Raw genomic sequence first — 27,155 nt, 5'->3', positions numbered from 1 at the left:
GGGGTGAGGATTGGACTTCATTTTTCATCTGTTTGAGAAATCCACCCACCTCATTAAATAAGCATGAGGTCAAACCCAACAATGACTAAGGATGGCAAGTTCAGAGAAAGCACAGACTTTTCAGTTGTGGTCATTGTGATGGAGAGTTAAGGTCTCCTTGGGAATCCTTAGCAGATTCCTCTTCAGCTAATTGGTCTCTCCACTATTTTGATAGTAGCTCCAACCTTTGGCTTGTAAGGGCAGGAACTAGGTACTCTGGAGGTAGAGTGTGGAAGGATTGTGTTCTTTGGTTCCTCTACTTAAACACAAACACTACAGTCCCTGCAGATGGTCTGCAGATTTAGAGCATTTAGGTTTATAATATTAAAATGAGCTATAAGTATATAAATATGCAGTTATATTTCTGCCATGAATTAGTAATTGCCTTAGTCTAATATTTTAAAGGGTCCTCCACAGAGAGGGGAACAATACACACTGGGTTCTATTGGAGGATGGGGGTGAGAAAAGGGAGAAGATCAGGGAACTTAACTAATGGGTACTAGGCTTCATACCTGGGTGATGAAATAATCTGTACAACAAACCCCCATGACAAACTGCACATGTACCCCTGAACTTAAAATAAAAGTTAAATAAAATTTTTAAAAAACTAAATGTAGAACTACCATTTGATCTAGCAATCCCATTACTGGTAATCTACCCAAAGGAAATGAAGTCATATATGAAAAAGACACTTGTACATGCATGTTTATAGCAGCATAATTTGCAATTGCAAAAATACGGAACCAACCTAAATGCTTATCAACCAACGAGTGGATAAAGAAAATGTGGTATATCATGGAATACTACTTAGTCATTAAACGGAATTAAATAATGTCCTTTGCAGCAACTTGGATGGAACTGGAGGCCGTTATTCTAAGTGAAGTAACTCAGGAATGGAATACCAAACACCATATGTTCTAACTTATAAATGTGAGCTAAGCTATGAAGACACAAAGACATATAGAGTGATATAATGGACGTCGGGGACTTGGGACAGGGGACTTTGGGAGCAGGGTGAGGGATAAAATACTATATATTGGGTAACAGTGTATGCTGCTCAGGTGAACGGATGCACTAAAATTACAAAATTCACCACTAAAGAACTCACTCATGTAATTTAAAAAAACCCAACTGTACCTAAAAACTATTGAAATCCTTTTTTTAAAACACTTCAAAATAAAATAAAGCATCCTCTTTCCTGGGTGTTTAGTCAAAAGAAGATTGTTCTGAATATTTCTGATTATATTTTTATATGATGAATGCAATAATCAGTTCATAGTAGAAATACAACTGCAAGACAACTGTCACCTCAGGGCATCTCTGCATGGCTCAGCCTGCCATGCCTTAATGGGTGCTGATGGATAAGATTAGGGAAAGTTGGATGCTGATCAAACTTATATGAACTAAATTATTCTTCCACAACTATTTAAATGAATTCTGTTGCTTATTCAGAGAAAGACTAACCATTTCTTGTTCATAACGTATTTTTACTGCCCCAGCAGCACTCAATAAATATGTGTTGTACAGCTAACATGGTCACGTGCCTGGCATAAGTAAACAAAAATCCTCTTCTAGAGAAATAACATCAAATTATTTCCACCCACATGTAATTTTTCAGTACAATATCCAGTGCAAGGTCAAAGACAGCAAAGCACAGGAGGAGATAAGACAGCATGAGCAGGAAGCATTCAAAACAACAGATAATGGAAGCAGATCCACAGGGGACTCCTGATTGTGGAATCATCACTCAGTACAAGAGTGGAAGTGAACAATCTTGGTTTCCCCAGAACAAGTGTTAGTCATTCATTCATTCATTCATTCATTCAATATCATTTATTTGACGTGAGCCAAAATTGGCCCCAGTGGAAACAAATTGTCAGGTTAAAAATGATTTCTCCCTCATGGGTATATGCATATTCAGTGTACAAGTCTTTCAACTTCTCTGTACCTTTGAGATTTTTCATAATAAGCTGTTGAAGAAAAAATGCAAAAGAGAGAGAGTAATTTCCTCTTCCTTTTCCAGACTCTTATTCTGGCTCTTTTGCTACTGATTTTGAGAAGCTTCAGATTCCAACTTGCAGCATTTTTGAATCAGCAACTATCAGCCATGCCCATCTTGTCCCTGACAAAAGATGGTTCTTTGGATGCCTTCACTCCATCTCTCTCCCTGCTGGCCTCATCAGTAATATCCTCAAATCCTTTCTGTAGCTTCCCATGAGTTGCTTCAACAAAGCCAGAATTACACTTATGATCAGTGTTCAGAATGAGAAATAACAAACATTATGCTCAAAAAGAAGCCAAAGAAATGTCTTTGGTATATAATAAAAGAAGATTTTTCAAACCCCAGTCTTTCTTGTGGTATGTGTGTGAGAAAAGTTTATTTCTCCCATACTGTGGCTATGAACAAGCACTTCCCCAAAGGTTTCAAGATGATCCCGATCTTTCTCTTACTACCAAAGAAAAAGTAATCCTTCCACTCCATATTTTACTTTCTTTTGGGTTTTATTTTATATGCTGATGGGTGCTTATTTTCCTTCAAAACTTTCCAAAAGACATCTGTTAAAATGTTGTGGGTATTCCAGCAGGAAATGTTTTGAAAAATTGGCTTTGGTTTGTGATCTAACCGATACCACATGGCACTTACAGCAGTTGACTTTCAGAGCTGATTTATTACTATCATGCTGTCTTAAACATGAAAAATATTTACTGGAGGCTGGATGCTGTGTTACATTTGAAAACAAGAATAAGACCTTACAGCAAAGATGTCCACTGCAAACCACACTGGGTTTCCAGTGAGGTGATATGGGCTTTTATTTTTACTCTACCATGCGGCTTATTTGTCCTTAGACCAAATCCTTGCATTTGTGCATATATTATGTCCTATTGGCCTCAGCTCTTCCTGCGCAGGAGTGTTTGTGGATGTATCGTACATAAATATGAACTGCTTTGATCTTTCTCAAAGGTTTCAAGAAGTCTGACAATGCCTTCTTCACATGTCATTCTTGTTGCAACAATTATGTAGTACCTTTATTCCCTTAAGACTGTCTCAATGTCTCCCAAAGGCTGGCACTGTGCTCTTAGCTTCCCAACATGTTTAGTAACTTCATTCTGCATTCACCTAGTGCTTCCCCCTTGCCCTCTCCTCCGCTCCAACATTCATCAAGGTGAACAATCATGGGTAAGCACAATGAAGAGGTAGGCAGAAGTTAAAGGGACAGCCTATGCTTTCTCTGTTTTAAGCCTTCTTCCCTTTCCGGGTTTGTTCTTTGTCACCACTCTCTCCTAGGTAGTCAGAGCCTTCATGCTTACCCAGCACCCAAAGCACTCTCACCTGGTATGCCATCCCTAACCCCAAGTGTCCAAACCTTTCATACTACCCTTTCAGCCAGCTTCAAACCTAGAAAGAAGCCCACAATTGCACCCTTATTAGGGTGCTGAAAACACATCATAAATCAACCCAATTCACCGTGATTTATTCCAATCACTGTGGCAGAGTTCTGGGTAATGGTTGTGGGCTTAGGAGAGAGATATTTGGGAACAGGTGCCTACTGAGTTCTTTCTTTAACAACTTTATACATTAATATTTATTTAAAACACAAAAAGCATAATTATTCAGGCCTGGGGAATATCCTTTTATCATTGATAAGTCTGCTTTTCCAAATCATACCTTTACTTTATTTCCCTGAGAGATATAGCTATCACCACTTTCTTGATGCTTCTGAGGGGCACTTTGCAAATATATATACAAAAGGCCAATAAGAATATATTAAGGTGCTTGACATAATTACTCATCAGGAAAATTCAAAAGAAAACAACTCTAATATATTACTGTGGACTAGAGTGGCTAAGATGAAAAAGATTAATAACACCTAGTGTTGACGAAGATGTAGAGAAACTGGAATTCTCCTAAATGCTGGTGGGAGTGTAAAATGGTGTAGCTCTGGAGACTATTTGGCAGTATCTAATCAACTTAAACGTGTATATCCTTTAAGTCCATCTCAGGTATATAGACTTAAGAAAAATGAGTATTTCCACAAAAAACTTGCACGAAATACTTATAAAGCTTATAACAGCTTTATTCATAAAAACCAACCAACAAACAAATAATGCCCTGCAACTAGAAACAACCCAAATATCTACCAACAGCAGAATGGGTAAATGGATTGTGCAATCCTATATTCATACAATGGAAAACTACACAATAACATCAATCTCAAAAAAGCATGTGTAGCAAAAACAGCCAGACACAAAAAGAGTACGTGCTCATTCACTTTTAAATCCTATTCTGTTGGTAGATGTTTGGGGGTGTGACAGCTGTCCCTAGAGAACAGAGCTTGAATGGTGATGACAATGATGCAGTTTTCACCCAAAGAGAGGCTTTCTGCAAGAGAGTGTGTGAGTGCAAAGTGTCTCTCTTTCTTCTTTTGATCTCAGCTGGAATGGAACAAAAAATCTTAGGGTAATGGAATGCAAAATAATTTTATGTATTTTAAAGTTCAAGAACACTTTGTTTAATCACATCCTATTAATGAAGCCTTTTAAATATGCAGGGCACAACACAATTATATTTTGGAACATTTGTGGAAAATAGTCCCCACATGAATGAAAAAGAGGGCTACAGGGAGCCCAGAATGGAGAACACTTCCTGCTGGCTGGTCTGCATAGTCATTTATTCCCAGGAATTGCTCTGTACTGTCAAGAACACAAAACAGGGCCCACTGGACCATGATCACTGTGATGTTGATGCCAGTGAGTATCTTATTCATCCCCTGTGGCCAGCTTTGCCAATTAGTGGAGCCACTGCCAAGGGCCACTCGGTTCCATCAACCCTCAAAGGTTGCTAGAACCAAAGAAAGACATGAGTAAGGGAAAGGCAGGCAAGGCTTTAAAGTGCAGGGAAGAAAGAGTCTTTGAACTGCTACACACAGTGCAAATACCCTCACCCAAATCAGAGAAGCCGGCAGTGTGAGTCAACAGAACAGCCCAGAAGTGATGGGAGTACTCCATGGCCCTCAGTTTGGGGAGTAAGAGGCATGTGGTAACTGCAGAAATGTCACACACTCAGGCCCACTCCAAGGGAAGCTTTGAACTGGTAACTCAGGCCAGCTGTGGCTAAAGCTCAGCAGGGCCATACTTGACCTCATCACTGCAAATTTTTAAAAAGCAAAAAATACAAGACCTCACACACAAACCGTGCACATTCTGCCTTCACTGTTTTTCCTTTATTTGTTTTGCGTACAGATCTATTGATGTTAGCTCATGTATAGACTTGTGTAACCACGACCACAATCAGTACATAGAACTGTTCTATCACCCCGCAAAAACTCCCCTACCCCTGGCCCAACCTACCCCCACCCCTACCCCTGGCAGCCACTTATCTGTTCTCCATCTCTATGGTTTTGTCTTTTTGAAAATGTCATATGCATGGAATTATACACTGGGTAACCTTTTGAGAGTGGTTTCTTTCACCCAGAATAATATCTTTGAGATCCATCCAAGTTGTTGTGTGTACCAATTCATTCCTTTTTATTGTGAGTAGTGTTCCATTGTCTGCTTATATTTTGAACAGTGAAAATAGTCTCAGGCATGCAAGAGGATGTCACCCTGAGAATATTTGGTAATCATGTGTACAGACAAGTACTTTTAGTGACAGTTCTATAGCCAGGCCAATACTTAAAAGACAAATAAAGAATTCCAAAACTAAACTGTAACAGGGAATCTTCTTCATTTCTCACAGTATTTAATATGAACCAGACTCATTGGCTAATGTTTTCATTAGCTACTGTGCTGATTATTAAACTATTGTCTCTCAGTTCTTAACCTATTCTTCTGTGCCCTGCTGGGGCTTTGCAAACATTTCTTTCTTTCCAGCTTCTCCCTGTTAGGTTCTTCCAATGAGAGTGCAAGAGGGAGACTAGAAGGCTGGAAGAGGAAGAAGGCACTTACTTCTTGGCACTCACTGTTTCTGTTAGCATAGTCCCAGCAGTGGTCCTCGGCTCCCAGCTATGGCAATTGGTTTCAGCCCTCATCTGTTTCCTCACTCCCAGAATCAGCCTCATTATGCCGCCATCAGAGATGCTAGTCAGACCCAGCAGTCCAGTACCCCTATCTAGATTCCAGCTGTGTGTGGTCCTTCTTTGGAGCTTCCGATGCATTAGCACCTGGCAGGTGGCACCCCCTACTTGGAGGTCTGGGTCCCAGCTCCTCAGAAGCTTCTGAGCTCCAGAGTTCCTGAGGCACCAGCACCAGCCAGGCCGTGGTTCCTCTCCAGAGGTCTGAGTTATAGCACTGCAGGCTGCTCTAATAACTCCAACCCCTTCCTTCCATTCCTCCAGCCCTGTGAGTGTTAACTTCTTGCTGCTGTTACTATCTTGGTTTCACCTCAGTTTCCCATTTGCCCTGTCAGTCTTATAACAATGTCCCTATGTTAAATTCCCTTTTGAAAATGGTTTCTGTTTTCCTGGCTGGCATCTGTCTGATAAAGCACATGGAGCCAGGATTTTACCCTCTGGCTTGCTCTTGACTAAAGCATCTAAGGTCCTTGCTGCTGCCTGTTCTGAGTCCGATCAGGACAATATGAACCAGTGTGATGTAGGGTGTCAAGATGACAATGATCTCTGTAGCCTATGTTATGGCAGAGAGGAGAGCTGACATGATCTTAAAAGCAAACTGCTTCTGGTAAGCCTCGAAAATGGGTATAGAGGGGAAAAGAATTTGTTGTGGTCAATAGCTGTATCATCCCACAGGCCAGGCATTGTGCTGATTTACTTCAAGAAAAATACCACATCTGAACAGCAAATATAATTAAAATCACCAGCTATGTATAGCCAGTCTCCAAGATTTATCTCCCTTCTCCAAAGGCCAAACAGGTGAGTTAAATGGGAGGTGTAATAGGCATCACCACTTCTGCAATCTTATGCCCCCCAATAACATCTAAGGCTCCTCTCTCTACTACACCAAAAGCGAGTCTCTAGAAATTGAGGAAATTAATCCTATACACGCATGCCCTGATATTGTTATAAAGTACAGCTCCTTCAGATCATTGTTATTTCTGTGCCCAAAACCCTTCAATAATTTGCTAGGCTTACGGAATAAGTTCAAATGTTCTAGTCTGGCATTCAAAATCCTTCAAGATCTGGCCTATTGAAGCATTATAGTGAGTGCCCTCCATTGATATACCCCTTTTGTCACCAGCCAAAGCAAAGTATTTGAACTCATGTGCACACACTCCATCTCCTGCCTCTCATGGTTTCCTTGGTCTATAATCCTTTTCCTCCCAGTGTTCATATCAAAATTCTACCCCATCCTCCAAGGCCTTCTCGAATACTGCATTTTCCATGAAGTTTAATCCTACCACCTCACCACATTCCAACACCACACACCAGTTAGGTATTCACACTTTTAAGTCAATACAATAGAATTGCCTCTAGTCTCCATGTACTCTGGATGAAACAGATTATATCTCATTCATGTTTGTATCCTTCTAGTACTTATTAATAGCAGGTGCTCAGTTAATTTTTTTCAACATGAAGGAGTAAATGAGAAGCCACAATGTAAGAAAGGGCATTTCAGGTAGAGATATTGTTTTGAGAGTGCAGGAGGTTTTCTGGAGAAGCATGTGTAGTCTGGGTTGGCTGAAGTCCATGATCTGTGCAAAGGATTTGTGGGTAATCCATCTGGAAAGGTAAGTTAGGACCCAACTGTAGAGAGTCTGGAGAGTTGGGCTACGGATTTGAACTTATTTCTTTGGGCAGAATGGAGGTATTGAAGGTTTGGGATCAGAGAGGAGGTTATATGTCAAAGATTCGCATAGCAAGGTTAGTATTTTTCTTAACTGGTTTAGAGGAGCAAATTATCTGAGATACAAAGAACACTTAAGCTGAAGCAAGAGAGACTTAATTTGGATGGACAGAACCATTTTAGACAGGTCATAAAACAACAGAATACTTTTGAGAAAGCTTGTAAAACTGTTAAGACAAAGGTAAAATAGACTTGTTTAGGACAAGTCTGGATATGCCTAACTCTTACATAGCAAAGGCAAGGCTTGATCAGTGTTTCTTAATCCCAACTCTATTGTAAACTAATGGAAAGTGAAAATCTTAAATGAACCCACAGAAGGGAAGGATGGGAGAGGATGAATAAGAGAAGACAGGGCTGGAGATAGGAAAGAGAACGTGGCAGTGAGAAGGTCTTTATTGCTTGGTCAAGTACCATTGAAACACTCTTCCTGCCAGCTCTAGTCTTTGATCATCTCTCCTGGCTAGCTTCTCTGTAAATAACTTTGATTTTTCTCAGAAGCTGCTTTCTCATAAGACCCATTTTTTTCTTCGTGATAGAAAATTGGAGAGTAAACATAGTCACTGTTTATAGCTCTGAGCTATGTAAGACAGTCTGGGTCCTAGTTTGAGTGACTTCCTTCATTTCTTTCCCAATAAGGCAGTTGGAATGTCCCCTGCCCTTCAAAGACACCTCCTTGGTAAAAATAAAACTGTGATTTGAAATCTTTTTTAATTTTAAAATCCCTGGATTATCAGACCGTGAAATGACAAAGAATCCCTGATATTTTGTTCCTGGATAATTTTATCAAGTCTGGCAAAGAATACAGCTGTAAAGGCAGTATGTTGCAATGAATTCACTGTCGATTCTGAGGATGAGAATTTAGGTCTTTGTGTTCCTCTGGAACCAAATCAACTTTTGCCATAGGGGCTCCATCTCATACCAAGTATCTTCATCCACTGCCATGGAGACCATCAGATATTCATCCCACTCCTTGATCATTCTGATGAGGCTTGGAGATGAAAACTTGAGACTGCTGGTGTCCCACTAAATTTGAGGAAGGGTGAACTCCTTGTCTGTCTGTCTAGATATCAGAATCTAAGTAGGGACTTGGGCTTCAAGGGTCTCCATGGACCCTACTGCAGGGTGAAAGCAGAAAAATGAGATGTTTCAACTCAAGTGTCAACCCTGATGAGTAGTGGCTGTGTGGACTCAGTGGAAAACAGTGCTGTAATTGAATAGGAATGTCTGCCTGAGGCTTGCAAAAGGGAAAAGCAGGTGCATGTCCTAAGTATTTGCAGATCCAGGCCTGGACTGAGGGACATGACTGATGAGAACCAATGAGCTGAACATCCCATTCAGCAGGGGGTGAGGTTGAACTGCTATGGCTAACTGATTCCATACTCTGAAAGGGGAATCTACGCTGTGACTGTGCATGGATCCTAAGTGCCCAATATCATGACAGCTTTTAATCACCTTAGATCAGATTATCAGTGATCTTCTAGATTTTGTTATATCAACTAAGCATTTTTTTGGGTGAACTCGCCTTCACCTGAAGCAATATATCCATCGGAAGCACTAGGGGTGTATGTGCCAACCCAGAAACTGTGAAATTTCCATGGCTCTGACTCTGTGTGCTTGTCTGTGTGTGTGCGTTTCTATTTTGAAATAATTTAGACTTGAAGAAAAGTTATAAAAATAGCAGTTTCCCTGTTACTCATTATCCAGCTTTTCCTAATGGAAAAGCTTACATAGCCATGGTACATCTGTTGAAAGCAGAACATTAGCATTGATAAATACTATTAACTAATCTATTAACCTTATTTGAATGTTGTCAGTTTTCCCATTGATGCCTTTTTCCTTAACCAGGATCCAATCCAGGATTGCACATTGCATTCACTTGTCAAATTTCCTCAGTCCCCTTTAATTTTTTTTTTTTTTTGGACAGAGTCTTGGTCTGTCATCCAGGCTGGAGTACAGTGGTACAATCATGGCTCACTGTAGCCTTGAACTTTCAGGCCGAAGCAATCCTTCCACCTCAGCCTCCTGAGTAGCTGGGACCACAGGCATGCACCGACATGCCTGGCTAATTTTTTTAAAATATATTTTGTAGAGACGAGGTCTTGCTGTGTTGCCCAGACTGGTCTCGAACTCCTGAGCTCAGGCGATCTTCCCACTTCAGCTGCCCAAAGTGTGGGTTTACAGGTCTTTGTTTTTCATGACCTTAGCATACCAAAGAGTATTGGTCAATTATTTTATAGAATGTCCTTCAATTGGAGTTTGTCAGATGTTTTCTCATTTTTAGATTGAGGTGACATGTTTTTTGACAAGAGTCTCACAGAAGTGTTATCTCAGTGTATCACATCAGGATGCCCACGTACAAGTGTGTTCCCTTACTGGTGATGTTAACTTTGGTCACTTGGTTAAGATGTGGAGGACCAGGTGAACTTCTATGAACTCATAAGAACCTTGGCTCATTTCTGACCCATTGATGATGATGAAAGGAGCAAAGATATGAATGGACCAGAACCACTTGACAGCTAAAGCAGCAAACTGCACTTTGCTTTTCAACTATATAATTTGGATAGATGTTAGATGGATGACATCTCCTGCATGAGCTGTTACAGGAGCTATGTGTGATGGTCAGAGGGAATAACTCAGATGAGCAACTGGGAATCATCACAGACAGAACCATCCAGGAGGCTGATTGGGATGGGGATGATGCAATATCTTTCACAGGGTGTTTTAAGTTTTTGGAGAAGGTAGGCATAGAACAGAAAATTAATATCTGATTTCTTGACTAAAGGACTGAGACTAAACTGTTCCTTGCTCACTAGTATTTAAGAACTGGAACTTGATAGTTCTCCTGTCCACCAGCCCCACCTCTAACCCATCATGCTCCATCTCCCAAAATGCTACTCCTGATGCATGACAACTCCAGATGTGCTCCGTCAACACAAGCCTGTCTTTGATGCAAACATGGCATTACAGAATAGTATACCCAGTCTATTTCTCTCCAGTCTGCACTCACTGGTTCTCCATTTCTAAATGTTATCTCCACTTTTCTGCTGCTGACACCACATGTCCATCCAGTCCGAGAAAGTGAGAGAGGGAACCATGCCAAACTCTTTAACTGGACTAACTGTAGACTTCCGCGTGCCCCTTCTATCTTGTCCATATATCCTTTGCTTCCTGCTTCTGTCACCCAACAGAGGTGTGAATGCAGTAACTACACTTGGTCTTTTAGTCTCCCTGCTTTTTATTAACTCCCTCAAATCCACTCTGTTCCATGTGGCACCCCAAGCTGTGCCTATGGAATATATTTCTGACTTAGCAAGGAAGTTCTGTGGTCTGAAAGTTTTTATTTATCTTCACTCATAAATGAGCCTCTGGGATGTTGTCTCCCTGGGAGCTTTTCAGAAACCAACATCTCTCAGAAGAATGTGACCATCTCTTGGTCCTCTGCATTCCACCATCAAAGGGCTCCTTGAGATGCTTTTCTTTTTAAAAATATTTAAATTTTTTTTTTTTTAAGAGATAGGGTCTCCCTCTGTCACCCAGGCTGGAATGCAGTGGTGCCATCATGGCTCACTGCAGCCTCCAACTCCTGGGCTAGAGCCATCTTCCTGTGTCAGCCTCCTGAGTAGCTGGGACTGCAGGAATGTGCCACTGCGCCTAGTGGAAATGCTCTTCCTGAAAAGTGAGAAGTGTAGAGCCAAGTGTTCTAGGTGTCTTGCCCAGATAATTCTCTCTCTTTGGCCTGTGATTCCGCACACACATATCTACATGGCTACTCTTGTTAGTGCAGTGTTGGTTCTTCAGAAAATAGCCATATGCCTGCTGATTTGCTTAGTTTGAGAACACATCACCACCACAATGGCTGCTCTGACAATATGCCTGGGGGCTTTCTCATGGTTTTTTGAACAAGGAGGGGGGCACCCTACTGAACCTCCTGCATTCACACCTCTGCAGCATGGTTTATGCCTCAATGTTACGTGCACTGGAATGCTTGCCACTTCACATTTCCAAATAGATTACTGTTCAGGAAATTCATAATTGATCCTGTCTGAGATTTAAAGATTGTCCTCAGTGTCTTGAAGGGTTTTACACATAGCTATAGTCAGCGCCTAATGGAGGTCTAAAGCATCAATTGTATTGTAGCATCAGCTGCCTGGTTATATTGGCTTCCTGGCTGTTCATGTAGATGACTGCTAATCCCTTAGAAACATGGAGTCTGGCATTTGTGGCCAATCTGAGGTGGAATGATAGGCCTCTGAGCAAGCCAGTGCAGCATCTTTGCTAGAGTTAGCTTAGTTTAGACTTCATTGAATAAGGTAATCAGGTTGTTGTCATCCTAACCTCTGTCTGATTAATTCTCTTCATTCATAAATATGCCCTTGGTGGACTTTCCCTGACTCATTGCTTACTTCTTTGCTTGCTTAGGAAGGAAAATGTACACACGACTCTTTTTTAATTATTTTTTTGAGACAGTTTTGCTCTATCACCCAGACTGGAGTGCAGTGGCATGATCTCAGCTCACTGCAGCCTTCTCCTCCTGGGCTCAAGTGATCTTTCCACCTCAGCCTCCCGAGTAGCTGGAACTACAGGTGTATGCCACCATTCCTGGCTATTTCTTTCTTTCTTTCTTTCTTTTTTGTATAGACGGGAGTCTCACTCTGTGGCCTAGGCTGGTCACGAACTCCTGAGCTTAAGTGATCCACCCACCTCAGCCTCCCAAAATGTGATTACAGGTATGAGCCACCACACCTGACCCACCCAATTATTCAGGAAGGGAATGGCTGAAGAATACCACCTTAAAGGGATGGGGAAGGGGTGGAGAGCAGGGGAGTGGCCCAGTGGGATGACTCAAGTGTGAATGAATGAGGAATTCCTTTTAAAGTATCATTTTGACTTTGTGATCTAGTGATGTAATATAGGAATTGTATAAAAGAAAAGAATTATTTAACAGTCATCTGTGGGGTACCTCAAAGGCTCTTTGACTGGCATATCTGGTGTGGTGGCTCACACTTGTAATCCCAGCACTTTAAGGCGGACGAATCACAAGGTCAAGAGATCGAGACCATCCTGACCAACATGGTGAAACCCCGTCTCCACTAAAAATACAAAAATTAGCTGGGCATGCTGGCGTGCGCCTGTAGTCCCAGCTATTCGGGAGGCTGAGGCAGGAGAATTGCTTGAACTTGGGAGGCGGAGGTTGCAGTGAGCTGAGATGGCACCACTGCACTCCAGCCTGGTGACAGAGCGAGACTCCATCTAAAAAAAAAAAAAAAATCCTAAGTGTATGACTTTCCCCTTTTGGTTGTATAGCAAGCTGTTTTTGCTTGTGTTAGCCTGCCACCACACCCAGCTAATTTTGTATTTTTATTAGAGATGAGGCTGATCTCAAACGAACTCCTGACTTCAAGTGATCTGCCTGCCTCAACCTCCTAAAGTGCTGGGACTACAGGCATGAAGCAAGGTGTTTTAATCCACAGTTATGCCTTACTGTTCCATTTAAAATTACATTCATTAATCTATCAACAAATATTTGTGGTTTAAAGGAAACAAAAATACTACTTTCCAAAGTTATTAAAGGTTAGCTCTTTTCTTCCCCACCTCTTTCAGGGTGATTGTTACTCATTTGTAGTGTAGTGAGGTTTATTTGGTGCTGTTTGTTTTCCATTTGAGGTTTTCCTCACATGCTGGTTGATGATAATTATTTATTTATGGGGGAATATGTAAAACATTACCTGAGCTATAACCCAAAAGATATACTCAGAGAAATGCCACTCCCCCTTGAACCTGCCACTACCATCTAATTCCCCCAGTCTTTCCTTCCTGTACAGTCAATTTCATTATAATGCATGTCTTGAAAATTCAAGTTTGTTCCAATGTAATTGATATCAATGTGATTGATATGGATTCAAGTTTGTTCTAATGTGATTGATTGTTCCAATGTGATTATCTTAGATATCATATGAATACCTAAGATACCTGATGTTTTCATGTTTGAGCATAATGTGAGACTCTCTAGAGGAACATAGCAACTGCACACAGCTGAATTGAGCTGTGTAAGAGTACCTAACACACACACACACACACACACAACAAACATCTATCAGCCACCTCAGTTCACTCCAGGTATTAGGAGCCACACCTGCCCACACCTGGTGTTATGACCTTCCCTCCAGTTTCAGGCACCCTTTCTTCCAGTCCTTCCCAGTAACTCACAAGATGGCTATGGCCCTTCTGATGTCCAATCTCCAGACAACTCCAGGACTTTTTCTTGGTGGAATGCCAATTTATTACAGTATTTGTGTATTTCTTAACCATTTACAATCTGTAAAACTGTGCTACTGTATTTTATTAGGTTCCTATTTGTGTGTGTGTATGCATGTGTTGTCATGGAAGAAATTTTTGAGTGTTGTGCCCCTAACTCTGTTTTCTCCATAAGCCCTTTGGTTTTTATTGTGCAATTTTTCATAGTGTGGAGATTTTTAGGGATGCATATGTTGTGTCACAGCAGAATGGACTCCTTCGTTTATGCAAATAAGTGGATACTTGTATATTTTCTTATATAGTTATAGTTCACTTATGACAGGGGTACATTCTGGGAAATACTTCCTCAGGCAATTTTCTTGTGCAAACATCCTAGAGTGTACTTACACAAACCTAGAAGGTATAGCCTACTACCGAGGCTATATGGTAAAGCCTATTGTTCCTAGGCTACAAACCTGTATAGAATGTTACTGTACTGAATACAATAGGCAATTGTAAAACAATGTGAAGTATTCGTGTATCTAAACACAGGTAAATGTGGAAAAGGTACAGCAAAAATATGACATTATAACTGTATGGACCCAACAGACTATATGCAGTCTGTGTTGACAGAAACATTGTTATGTGCTATATACCCTTCTTTCTAAAATGAAGGGTGGCATACTGTAGACACTCTTTGGGGCTTTGCCTTTTTCAATTAAGAGTATGTCTTAGCCGGGCGCGGTGGCTCAAGCCTGTAATCCCAGCACTTTGGGAGGCCGAGGCGGGTGGATCACAAGGTCGAGAGATCGAGACCAACCTGGTCAACATGGTGAAACCCCGTCTCTACTAAAAATACAAAAAATTAGCTGGGCATGGTGGCGCGTGCCTATAATCCCAGCTACTCAGGAGGCTGAGGCAGGAGAATTGCCTGAACCCAGGAGGCGGAGGTTGCGGTGAGCCGAGATCGCGCCATTGCACTCCAGCCTGGGTAACAAGAGCGAAACTCCGTCTCAAAAAAAAAAAAAAAAAAGAGTATGTCTTAGAAATCACTCCTTATCAGTTCATAAAGATCCTCCTCCTTCTTTTACTCCATCACTCTTCTATATATAGGTATTTGGTTTGTTTTCAACATCTTGTAATTGATAACAATGCTGAAAGAAATAAACTTTTATATTAGTGGAGGTGTATCTTTAGTAGAATTGCTGAGGCAAAAGGTAAGTGCATATGTAGTTTGGTTAGATATTGCCAAATTCCCCTCCAGAAATGTTGGACCAAGTTTGAATTTCCACCAGCAATGGATGACAGTGCTTGTTTCTCCAGTTTCACTAACAACAGAATACATTGTTACATTGTTTAATTTTTGCCAGTCTAATAGGTAATATGTGGAATCTCAGTGCTGTTTGCATTTATTTTTTTTTCCTTTTTTGAGACAGAATCTCCTCTGTCACCCAGGCTGGAGTGCAGTGGTGTGATCACAGCTCACTGCAGCCTCAACCTCCCCAAGCTCAGGTGATCCTCCCACCTCAGCCTCCTGAGTAGCTGGGACTACAGGCACACACCATTAGGCCCAGCTAATTTTTGTATTTTTTTTTTGTAGAGATGGGGTTTCACCATGTCACTCAGGCTAGTCTCAAACTCCTGGGCTCAACTGATCCTCCCACCTGAGCCTCCCTAAATGCTGAAATTACAGGCATGCATCACTGCTTCCAGCCTGCATTTCTAATTAAGAGTGAGTTTAAACATTTTTTTCTTAAATTTAAGAAACATGTTTATATTTTTTCTGAATTGTCTGTTCACATATTTTCCTCAATTTTTCTTCCACGGTTTTGCTCTTTTCTTTATCCCTCAATTTTTAAGAGGTATTTATCAATTAGAGGTAATAGCCCTTTTTCTGTTATACAAAACTTCCCCTAGTCTTTCAGTTGTCTTTTTATTTCCTTTAAGGTGTTTGGGCATGCAAAAACATTTAATATTTAAATTTATCAATCTTCCCCCATTTCCCCCCAACGGACCCCAGTGTGTAATTACCAGCAATAAAAAAATTTCTATTTGAAAAAAAAAAAATTATCAATCTTTTCTTTTCTTGCCTCTGTATTTTTAGCCAGAGTTAGAAAGTGTTTCCCTGGACAGAAGTCAAAGAATAGTTCATGCATATTTTCTTCTAGTACATGCATGGTTTCGTTTTTTAGGTTTAGTCCATGATCTATTTGGAGTTTACTAGTGTGTATGGTGGTATGCATCCCATTAAATGATTCTCAACTAGAGGTGATTTTGTCCCCTCAGGGAACATGGTACAGTGTCTGGAGACATTTTGGGTTGTCACAAGTGAGGGGAGGTGCTAAGGATGCTGGCAAACATTGCACAATGCACAAGATGGTCCCCATAGCAAAAAATTATTTGGCCCAAAATGTCAACAGTGCTGAGGTTGAGAAACACTGATTAAATTTTTCCTTTTACCAAATGGCTATTCAGTTGTTCCAGCATCATTAAAAAACTCCATCTCTTGCCTCAGTGATTTGTGATGTTGCCTTTAGTGAATGTTTTTATAAATACTCTGGTCTCTTTCTGGTCTTTATGTTTTATTCTACTGAAACATTTGTCTACTCATGTACTGTACCACACTATTGTAGTTATAGAGACTTTAAATATATCTTAATGTCTGGTAGGGCTAGGTTTTCTTTTTTAGTGTTTTCCTGGCTAGTCTTATATGTTTGTTTTTCCGTAAGTATCTAACTCCGTAAAATAAAGCTTATTGGTATTTTAATTGAAATTGTGTTAAACTTATAAAGTAACTAAGAACTGATTTGTTTGTAGTGTTGAATCATTCTATCCAAGAACAGGGGATGTCTTTCTACTTGAAAAAGTCTAATTTTGTGTCTTTAAAGAGTGCTTTAATGTTTTTCTCTTGTAAGTTTTACACATTTCTGGTAAATTAATTCCTAAGTATTTAGTCTTCTTTGCTATTTCTGTAAATGGGGTTTTCTCTAACATTAGCTTTTTAAATTGCCTATTATTTGTGTAAGTGTAGGGTACTGACTTTTGTGTTTATATCTTGCTGCCTTACTGAATTCTTTTATTGCTTGAGTTAGTTTTATCATTGATTCTTTTTTTTTTATTATTACATTTTAGGTTTTGGGGTACATGTGAAGAATCATAAGAATTGGTAAAGAAGAAGTAAACCTATATCTGAAGATGTTATGATAGTATATCAGGAAAATCCTCAAGAATCAATGATAGACACAAGAGCAGAATATCATTGATTCTTGAGGATTTTCCTGATATACTATCATAACATCTTCAGATATAGGTTTACTTCTTCTTTACCAATTCTTATGATTCTAATTGATTTATCTTATCATCACATTGGTTAATATCTCTAGTACAATGCTAAATAGTGGGAGAGATAGTGAGCATTTTTGCCTTTTTAGTAGAAATGCCTCTAGTGTTTCCATATATATAAATACATATTATATATATACATATCCATATGTATTATATATATTCCATATATACACACATATATATGGAAACACTAGAGACATTTCTAATTAAAAATAGATATTGAATTTTGTTTAAAGCTTAGCCAGCATGCAAGGAGCTAACCATATGGGTTTTTCCCTCCTAGGTCTGTTAATAAGATATGTGATACTAATAGATTACCTAATATTGAACCAATCTTCCATTCCTAGAATAAATCCCATTTAGTCACAGCATATTAATCTCTTAATGTGATGTTATATTCTGTTTGTTAATGTTGGATTTAGTATTTTTGAATTAGTAATCATGAGTGATATTAGTCTGTAGTTGTTTTTCTTTTTTTATGGACTGTCTTTATCAGTTTAGGTATCAATGTTATACTTGCTTCATAAAAGAAATCGGGAAGTTTTACTTCATTTTCAATGCTCTTAAACAATTTATAGAACATTGGGAGCATCTTGACTTTGAAGGTTTAGTAGAATTCCTCTGGGAAACCATCCAGGCCTGATGTTTTTTAGTGGCATAGTTCCTTAATAACTTCTTCTGGTACTTCCGTAGAAGTCAGTCTGTTTAAGCTTACTAACGCTAATGAGGTCAATTCTGGTAATTTTTATTCTTCTAGGAAATTATACATTTCATCTAGGTTTTCAAATTTATTTGCATAGAGGTCTTCAAAGTAGTCTCTTATAATTTTTAAAACTTCTTTTGTTTCAGTGGTATTTTTTCCTGTCATTGCTTATTTTATTTGTGCTTTCTCTCTCTTCTTCTTGGTCATTTTTTTTTCAAACAATCAGGACCTAATTAATAAATTAAAATTCTGTGTGTGTTTCATGTGTAGAGCAAATAGTTGGGTTTGCTTAGTGAGCCAAATTGAAAAGTTTTTAAATAGGCCCATTAAGCTCACTCATATTCATTGATTTGACTAAACTCTGATAAGTGTTATAATTATGTGTATTTTGTTATATTTATTATGTTTCTTCCTCCGTAACATGTATCATCTTCTCTCTTTATATAGAATGATGTTTTTGGTATTTAGGAAGATTGGTATTCTTTTTTTTTTTTTTTTTTTTTTTGCTAGTAGTCTTCTTTGTTCTTATACCATTCTAATGTCCTTAGTCTCCTGTTTTATTATTCAAGCTAGTTCTTATTGGTATCCTTTAACAGCCACTTTTTGCCTAGACAGTAATCAATTAGCTTATTCTATGTTCTTCTTTACCTCTCCCTTTTCTCATTTTTAGTTTTATCATTCTCTGTTGTCAAAATATTTAACATTGCACATTAGTTTTCTATCTTCATCTCCACTATAGTTTTAGATCTACATTTACATGTATTAAAATACATGCTACTCATAAGTTTGCTAACAATTCCCAAGTCGTTTGTTGGTTAGATGAAGGAATAACTTCATCCTTGGTTGGCTGAAGGAATTCTACCAGAGGATGAAGCTGGTCCTGTGGTAGATTCCTCACAGAGGACTCATGGGTACAAAATTCTCTAAGTTCCTGTAGGTTGAAAATTGCTTTTCTATACTTGAAGAACAGCATGGTTGGATATAAAACCTTTGCTTTGTATATTCTTTCATTGATCTTTTGCAATCACTCTATGTGGATCTGCTAATCTATCTCTTATTCATCTGTGTGGCTTTGGAGTGTTTCACAAGATCCCTAGTTTAATGGCACCATCTTCTGTTTGTCGAAGGTCAAATACTTTAGTATGTTTGTTTTGATGGTGAGGCAGGAGTTGAAGGAGACACACAACTCCTGCATGTCCTTAAACTTTTTGGTTTTATTTTGCCCTGCAGGGTCCTAGAAATTTTCTTTCTCCTCTTTTCTCCTTCACTCCTAATTGTGCAAGGGCAGATCCCCTAGAAGCTTTACATACAGAAGACTGCTCCTGTAAAATACGCATACTTTTAGGTCCCTTTTTGTAGTTTGTGTCTATCTGAAAAAATTTGTACTATTTTCAGACTTAGGGCAGACAATTTTTCTGGTGATAGTTTTAGATCAATTTTATGACCTATCGCTAGTTTGTCTTTTCCATGTAGCTTTCTGAATCTGCCCTCCCTCACCTTGTAACAGGAGGAAATGCACTGAGACTTGGTGTTTTCTCTCTTTTTACTTAACAGTTAATTTGATGTTTGGGAATTCTCTGTCCCCAAGTTATGCTGATGGTGTGTTTTTTTGTGTAGTTTTATTTTCCCCTTCTTGTTATATATCATTTTTGGAGGAAATACTGGGAGATGGGGACCTAGGGTATCACCATTATTGTCAGCTACCTGGAAGTCTCAGTGTATATTTTGATCCACCAAAAAAACCTATCTATTCAACTGCCTCAAACAGGCATCTTTCTAGCCATCAGCACTGTAACTCTAAATCTAATAGTCTTTGAACACATAAAAGTATTGTTTCTTACCAAAAAAAGGCTATGTGGACTATTTCTAACGGTTAGTACCAAGAGTGAAAACACATGGTTGGATTTGCAAGGAACAGGCTACCTGTTACAGCTCTGACAAATGCTCATGTTTTGATACCCATTTGCCATTCTCAATTTGACCACAGCCTAGACAATTCCCCAGAAAGTCTGCCTAGAGGCAAATGAGTTTCAGTAACGTAACTGGGTTTTTGTTTAGTACACAAACATACCTCAGTGGGGACCCTTTCCTCTCACTACCTTTCCCTAAATAATCAGTATTCTGATGCTTAAGAAGTCAGTCTGCATCCAAGAGCTCAGTCATGTGGCCAGAAGTTGATTCCAGGCAATTTCTCTTTCATATTGCCCTTGGAAACACTTTTACTGTAAACTTTTTATATTTGGTTCCTAGCCAGGCCCAAATAACTCTTTAAATACAGCCTAAAGCTGTATCCTCTGTAGTACATTAAAGAAAATATTGAGATGCTATGTGCAAATGCTGATTTCATGAAGTTTGTTTTGATCTCTTCTGTGTAGCTCAGGTCCACACTTTATGTCCCAAATAAATGATCTTTAATTAATCTCTGGCTATAGAATTTCAGAATCCAGCAGGATGTAATAGATACCTTTTTTTTTTTTTTTTAAGGAAGGCTTTCCCTGAAATGATCTTCTTTGCCACCCTTGATGAGTAAGGACTCCTAGATGGGCTTTAATTAGAGATACTCCTTGAATATTCAGCTAACAAAGCGTTTAGGGTTTTATGCTAAATTGGCTTGTCCTGTTTCCTGTGAGTTCCCCCAGAGAACTTTTTGTACAAATTACATGTCAAGAAATCAAGTGTCCCCTCTTCTCACTTGTAGGAGTTATGAGGTTACTTTGGAGCCATCACCAGATGCCACCAGACAGATGACACTTTGTCCCTTGAAATTCCAAAATATCCCATGGCACCCTTAGAAGTTCAGTGCAGCACCCTAAGGCACCTCAGCACACAGTTTGGGAATCATAGATATACAACCTTCCAGCCTTTTCCCCCATGCATAGTATATGTACACATACATATACACTCATTGACATTTTTTGAGATTATACTATACACAGATTTATAAACTATGTAAAAATCCCTGATAATAATATATACATTTTTCCATGTCATTAAATATTCTCCTCTAACACTACTTTTGATGTTGTATTCTATCCTATAGACATATCAATGTTCATTAAACTAAGTCCCTATTGTTGAACATTTGGGATATTTGTGATTAATTTTCCTATTGTAAACAGTGCTTTGATGAACACCCTAGTGAATAAATCTTTGCATACACTGACTATTGCCTTGGGGTAAATTCCTAGATGTAAAATTGCTGGATCAAAGATTATGAATATTTAGAGTTTTGCCCTCTAGAAAGAGTATAACAATTTACACTTCCTCTTATACGTGAGTATATGCTATAGGCTCTTCATTTGATGGGGAGTTGGGGAGAGATAGCATGGGGAGAAACACCAGATATAGGTGAAGGGGAGGAAGGCAGCAAATCACACTGCCATGTGTATACCTATGTTCTTGCATGTTCTTCACATGTACCCCAAAACCTAAAATGCAATAAAAGAAATTATATCTAAGCAGAGCTGTTAAAAATATTAACAAAATGGTCTAATTAAAAATACAACTTGTTGAAAAAAAAAGAATTTTATTATAAACTATTTTGAATATAGGATCATATTCAGGTATTTTAAGCACTGTGCTGGGCACTTACACAAATACACATACATCATTTAATCTTATTTATAAAATATCATGTTAAGCCTCCTTAACAACTTTGTAAAGCTGAAATTATCCCCATTTTACAGATAAAGAGACTGGGAGTCAGAAAGATACAATAGCTTTTTCCAAGTCACATATCCAAAAAGTTGTAGTGCTAGGATTTAAACACGTTTAGACCTATATCTTATCACCATTTTATAGATACTTCAGGGACTTGATTGGCTAATAATAATAATAACATCTGATGTTTATATAGTGCTTATGTATGAGGTACTGTTTACATGTATTACGTTCAATTCTCATGCCAAGCCTATGAGGTACTATCTATTCTATGCCTGAGACACTGAAATGACTAACTTGCCAGGGTCATATTGCTTGCAAGCAGTAGAGCTGGTATTCAAAGTCAGGCAGTTTAGCTTCATGGTCCATGCCATTAATGATCAAGGTACAGTATAATAACCTGCAGAGTTGCAGAAAACTGTTTATCAATCTCATTACGTATGCTTTCTTAAAGGAAGAAAAGTGTGGCTTCACAAAATCTCATACATGAAAGGAGAGTTGTTGTCTAAGAAAATGTCTATCCAGCAATTTGATGACAAATTGCCTATCCCTATACCTGCAGCCATCTTTCTTTCAGCAATACATAGTCTTGTAAGTTTGAACCATGTTCTATCCAGGCCTAAGGGATATAACTCGAATGAAAATCTTCTAATCATTGTAGTGACCCAAACTCTTGAACAAATAAAACAGTTAAAATTACTTAGAAATACTAAATATTATAATTTGAGATGGACAAACTTACTGAAGTTTACCAAAGTGTAATCCAGAGTCTTCTCTTATTGGTGTTTGTTGGGTAAATAAATGAAGTACTCTGGTTGCTATCCATCATTTCAAGCATTTTCCTGTAGTCTTACTTTAGTATTTAGACATTATTAAAAATTATGCAGATCATGAGAAAGGGTTATATTTTTATGTCATTTCTTTAAATGCTCAAAATTCTTCTCTTTCACCTCCTCTCTTCCAAGAAAACCAACTTAATTAGCCATAAAACATGTTATAATGAAAGGGAAAAATATTTTTAGTATTTTTATGCAGAAAATGCCTCATTAAAAGCAAAGGCTTCATCAAGCAGATTTGAGCTGCATAAGAACTTCTTCTTTATGACAAATGACTAGCATGTGAAACTGCTCTAGATGAAGAACTAGAAAGCCCTAAGAGGCCCTTATCTCCTTTACTTATCCTTGGGCTGCAGTGCAGACGTGGCACTCAGTCGGCACTTAATGAGCACTGAAGGACCTGCCTGCAGTCTAGCTACAAATATGAAAAATGTTTTTATATTTTGTTCACTATCATTCAAGTTCTTATCTGGATATGGCATATCATGTGGATTCATTTAGATGAAGTCTGGTTTTGGCTGGATGTTTGGCATCATGTGACCCAAATATTTTGTATCTATCTTGCATATTGTAAAAGCCTTAAAGGTGCACAATTTGGAGTCATACATGCAAATTTAATTTCTAATAAAAACCTTAACTCAAACCCACACTGTTGTAACTTCTTTAGACTTTGGGTCTCGAGCCAGAATGACAAGACAGCAGGATTGCAGACATTCAGGCAGGCAGTGTGGATGGATTTGGTCACAAAAGCCATAGTCCCTCACTTCAATGATGCTTGCTTAGAGGCACAAAGTGCTCCCTTGTCCCCACTGCAGCCCCAAAAGGCACATCTGTGGTGATGTGTTTGTAGCACCTGCTGATAGTGTTTGCAGATGTTCTGAGCTGGGCTCAGCTTCATCATCTGTGACCTGTGCTGAGGGCTTGGGCTGAGTTGTAGCCACATCAATCTGGTCAGGGCTGAAAGCCCCAGAGGTGATGACATCACCATGATACTAAGTTACCCCAGAGAACTAGCCTCCTTTAGAAATGGGAAAGCATGAAATGGTGCCATGATTACTCTTCAAATGGTAATTTTTCACATCACTTAAGTTCTTTCCCAGATCACCCCACCAAGTCAGCCATATTGTCACTTGGCTAGTAATAGTAGTGGCAGTTGTGGTTAACATTTTCTTACTCTGTATCAGTCAGTCATTGGGCTAAGTGCTTTAAATGCCTTATCTCATTTAATCCTCTAGCCCTATAAACTAGATACTATTAATATCCCTATATTACAGATGAGGGAACTGAGGGCAAAGAACATAAGTAATCTACCCTGAATCTTTCATCTTGCAAGCAGAAGAACCAAGTTTTGAAGTACATATTTTTTTTCCCTGATTTCAGTCTGTAACTATTCTTGCTTTACTGCACTGTGCAGCCAGTGAACTAAAAACTATGTCTGTATTCCAGAAAAGAGGCATTTCTTTCAGGAATGAAAGGAGGGGAAATAAATTTGTTCCCAAATGCTCATGATTTGAGCTCTTAGCCAGCCCAGCCTCCCTCACTGAGAGGCAGGAAACTGACTCCCAGACAAACTGATGTTTCCTGAGGAGCAAGCACAGGGCTGCAGGTTGCCACCAAGCTTACCGTTAAGAAGTGACGGTCCTTAACCTCACGCCTCCTCTGGCTGTGAGCTGGAGGGTAGGGTGGCAGTGGAGGAGCTGCGATGGAAAGGGGGGCAGCTGCCCTCTGCTCACGGCGATCACTCCGGCTCCGGTGTTCTGAGAAGGAGAAAAAGCAGTAATACTGAAATACACTTGGCATTTTCCATTTCTCTTTCCCCCTTGGGAGCATTAGCAAAAGGCTGTAAAAAAAAAAAAAAAGTGAGTTTTCATTACTTTAGCTAATTTGTATACCAAATCAGATTTTCAGAATGGTTTTTAACTGAACTTTCACTTACTATTAATATGACATTGGAGGCATATATTTCAGTGAGTCCATCTCATAATCTGTACAAGAGGGCTCACTTCTGAGAGTTCAGTGTGACTTATTTCAGAACAACATAAGCAACAAAAACAATGACAACAAAAGTTGAGAACATAGTGGAAGATTTGCTGCCATTACTACTGGAGTAGAAAGAAGGCACAGACACACCAGAGCTGCCCGGTCCACCCACCAGAGCTGACTCTCACTGGCTCAGGGGAGCTGATTGCTACATATTCAGGAATTCGTGTGAGTCCATTTTTCTTTTTCTTTTTTGCCTTTTTTTATTGCATTTTAGGTTTTGGGGTACATGTGAAGAACATGCAAGATTGTTGCATAGGTACACACATGGCAGTGTGATGTGCTGCCTTCCTCCCCATCACCTATATCTGGCATTTCTCTCCATGCTGTGAGTCCATTTTTCAACCATTGGTACCTGGAAATAAGTCACGTTGAGAGTATTTACAGCACATGTTTGTTGAGTGACTAAAAGAGTGAATTAATGCTTTCATTAAAATTATAATGTATTCTATTTCTCTGTATTTTGAATGGGTTCTTGTGGCTGCCCTCACTGCCATGGGCTTTTCTAGGTCCTGCTACTCATTTCTGACCGGCCTCCTCGATGCTGGCCCCATTTTCTTTGCCCCATTCAATGTGCTGCCCCTAAACTATGAACTGAGCACTCGAGCTTTCTGATTTCTATCCATGTCTGACTTGGCTGTCCATGTGCCTCGCTGCCTGAATTTAGTGTCTACGTCAAGAAGATGTGATAGTATTCCCCATCTCCCTTTGCTTGGGATTCTTCTGACAAATGGGAGCAATCTTAAATATCTCTTTCTTTGCCCTAGGCTGGGAGTAGCCTGGCTAGAATAATGGCTTCCTAATAATACCGTTTTCTGGTCCTGAGACAGGGAGAACATTAGTCCACTGGAGCCTGAAACTGCAGTGGAATCTTGCTCATTATTCCCTTAAACCAATGAAACTTATGCTCTAGCCTGAAACTTGAAAGGAAATATAAAGTATAATTATCTATTTATAGTTGCTTATGAATCTTTCTCTCCATGTTTTATGAACATAAATGATAGCGTCACATAAAGTCATTACTGATTCTGAGCACTAAAGAATTACTTTAAAAGGGGAAAACAGTAATAAGAGCCTAAATAAGTTGAAATACATTTAGATGCTACTTCCTCCACAAAGCCCTCCCTGAAGCGCTATGGAATGACTTGGTACCTTTCCTCTTAGACTCCCTATCACTTTATTGAAATGACCTGGTTACTTGGCTGTCTCTCCACTAGACCAGGGATTCCTTGTGGGCACCATACTTTATTGCTTTTTGAATCCTAGGTTCTGGGACACTGCCTTGTCTTCAATAAAGTTTGTTGAGGGGGTTGCTATTAAGCAGATCTTGAAGGCAGCCAATTTCTAGGTTTTAATCTTGGTTCCCAGCTCTGTCCTTACAGTCTCACCTCCAAAAGAAGCACAGAGCTGCTGCCACCACAACCTTATTTGTCTGTGCTTCATTATCCACTCCCTCCTGGTGGAAGCCAGGCCATTCCAGCTGTCCAAATAGAGAACCTACAGGGATGCTCACTGCGGCATTTTTTGAGCATGGCAGTTGTCTTGATAGGTCACTATTATTCATAGCCACCAGATGGCAGAAGTGGATTATGCTGATGAATACAGCACTATGCTATTGTGTTTCTTGGATAAGGTTAAAAAAAAAGTCACTTTCTAATTTTAATTCTACACTGCATGTTTTTAATTCCATGATGGCTATAATTCTTGTTTATGGCTCTCTGCAGTGCTATTAAAACTACTACACCCAAGATATGCTATTGAGCCAACCGCAAAACAAGTCAGTCTGTGGAGGGTAAAATGCATCTCCACAGTCTTCCTTCCAAACCCCAGGAGGCCCCACATCCCTCTCTCACTGCCCCCCAGGAGGAAGTTCAGAGAAAACTCATATTGGCACTTGCTGTTCTTCAGTTCTGCTTTAAGTCCAAACCTGACAAAGCAGTGAAATGTGATAATTTACGAGCAGGTTGGTGTTAGCTGGTGGAATCCATAAAAACCTAATCAGGGATCACTTATTAATAAAATAAAGGCATAAAAATAATTATGCCTAAAGGGCTAATGTTACCAAGCTTTTAATGATGGGGACTGAGAAAGGATTTGGTGAGAACAATCAGATTTCTTTATAGTCATCATGTACCCTCAACGTTCAACCAGTTTTCTACAGAACTTGATTCAATTCCACAAATGTTCATTGAGGACCTACTATATGTCAGCTTCATGCTAAGTGCTTTGAATAAAGTAAATTAATAAGATATCATCCTTGCCCTTGAGTTGCTTATAGATTAATGGCTTATTAGTAGTTGGTTGGTAAAACAGACCCATAGTGGTTGGTTATAAGATTTTTTTAAGTGGTAGTATTGGAGGATGCAGAGGATATTATGGGAAGGGTACCTAATCCAGGCTGCAAAGGAATGGCAAGTGTGGAAAGAAAGATTTTCAGAAAGTGGCTTCAGTTAAAGAAGAACTTTTTAGCCAACTATAAAATTGAAGTGAATGGTAAA

At 39.3% G+C, this 27,155-nt stretch overlaps 1 protein-coding gene across 5 annotated transcripts in view; it reads right to left on the bottom strand.

Annotated features, from left to right (window-relative positions):
- The window catches only part of NHS (NHS actin remodeling regulator), a 354,624-nt gene that overhangs the window by 20,398 nt on the left and 307,071 nt on the right, over window positions 1–27,155 (bottom strand). For all 5 annotated transcript variants that reach the window (XM_074391672.1, XM_074391673.1, XM_003924136.3 and 2 more), the window contains exon 3: window positions 24,241–24,374. In XM_074391672.1, the coding sequence (XP_074247773.1) occupies window positions 24,241–24,374 (134 nt within the window). The remainder of the gene's footprint in view (window positions 1–24,240; window positions 24,375–27,155) is intronic.

The sequence above is a fragment of the Saimiri boliviensis genome, chromosome X, assembly GCF_048565385.1.
Source record: "Saimiri boliviensis isolate mSaiBol1 chromosome X, mSaiBol1.pri, whole genome shotgun sequence".
NCBI classification, from domain to species: domain Eukaryota; kingdom Metazoa; phylum Chordata; class Mammalia; order Primates; family Cebidae; genus Saimiri; species Saimiri boliviensis.
Note: the sequence above shows the minus strand (reverse complement) of the source record. Positions and strands in the feature narration are given on the sequence as shown.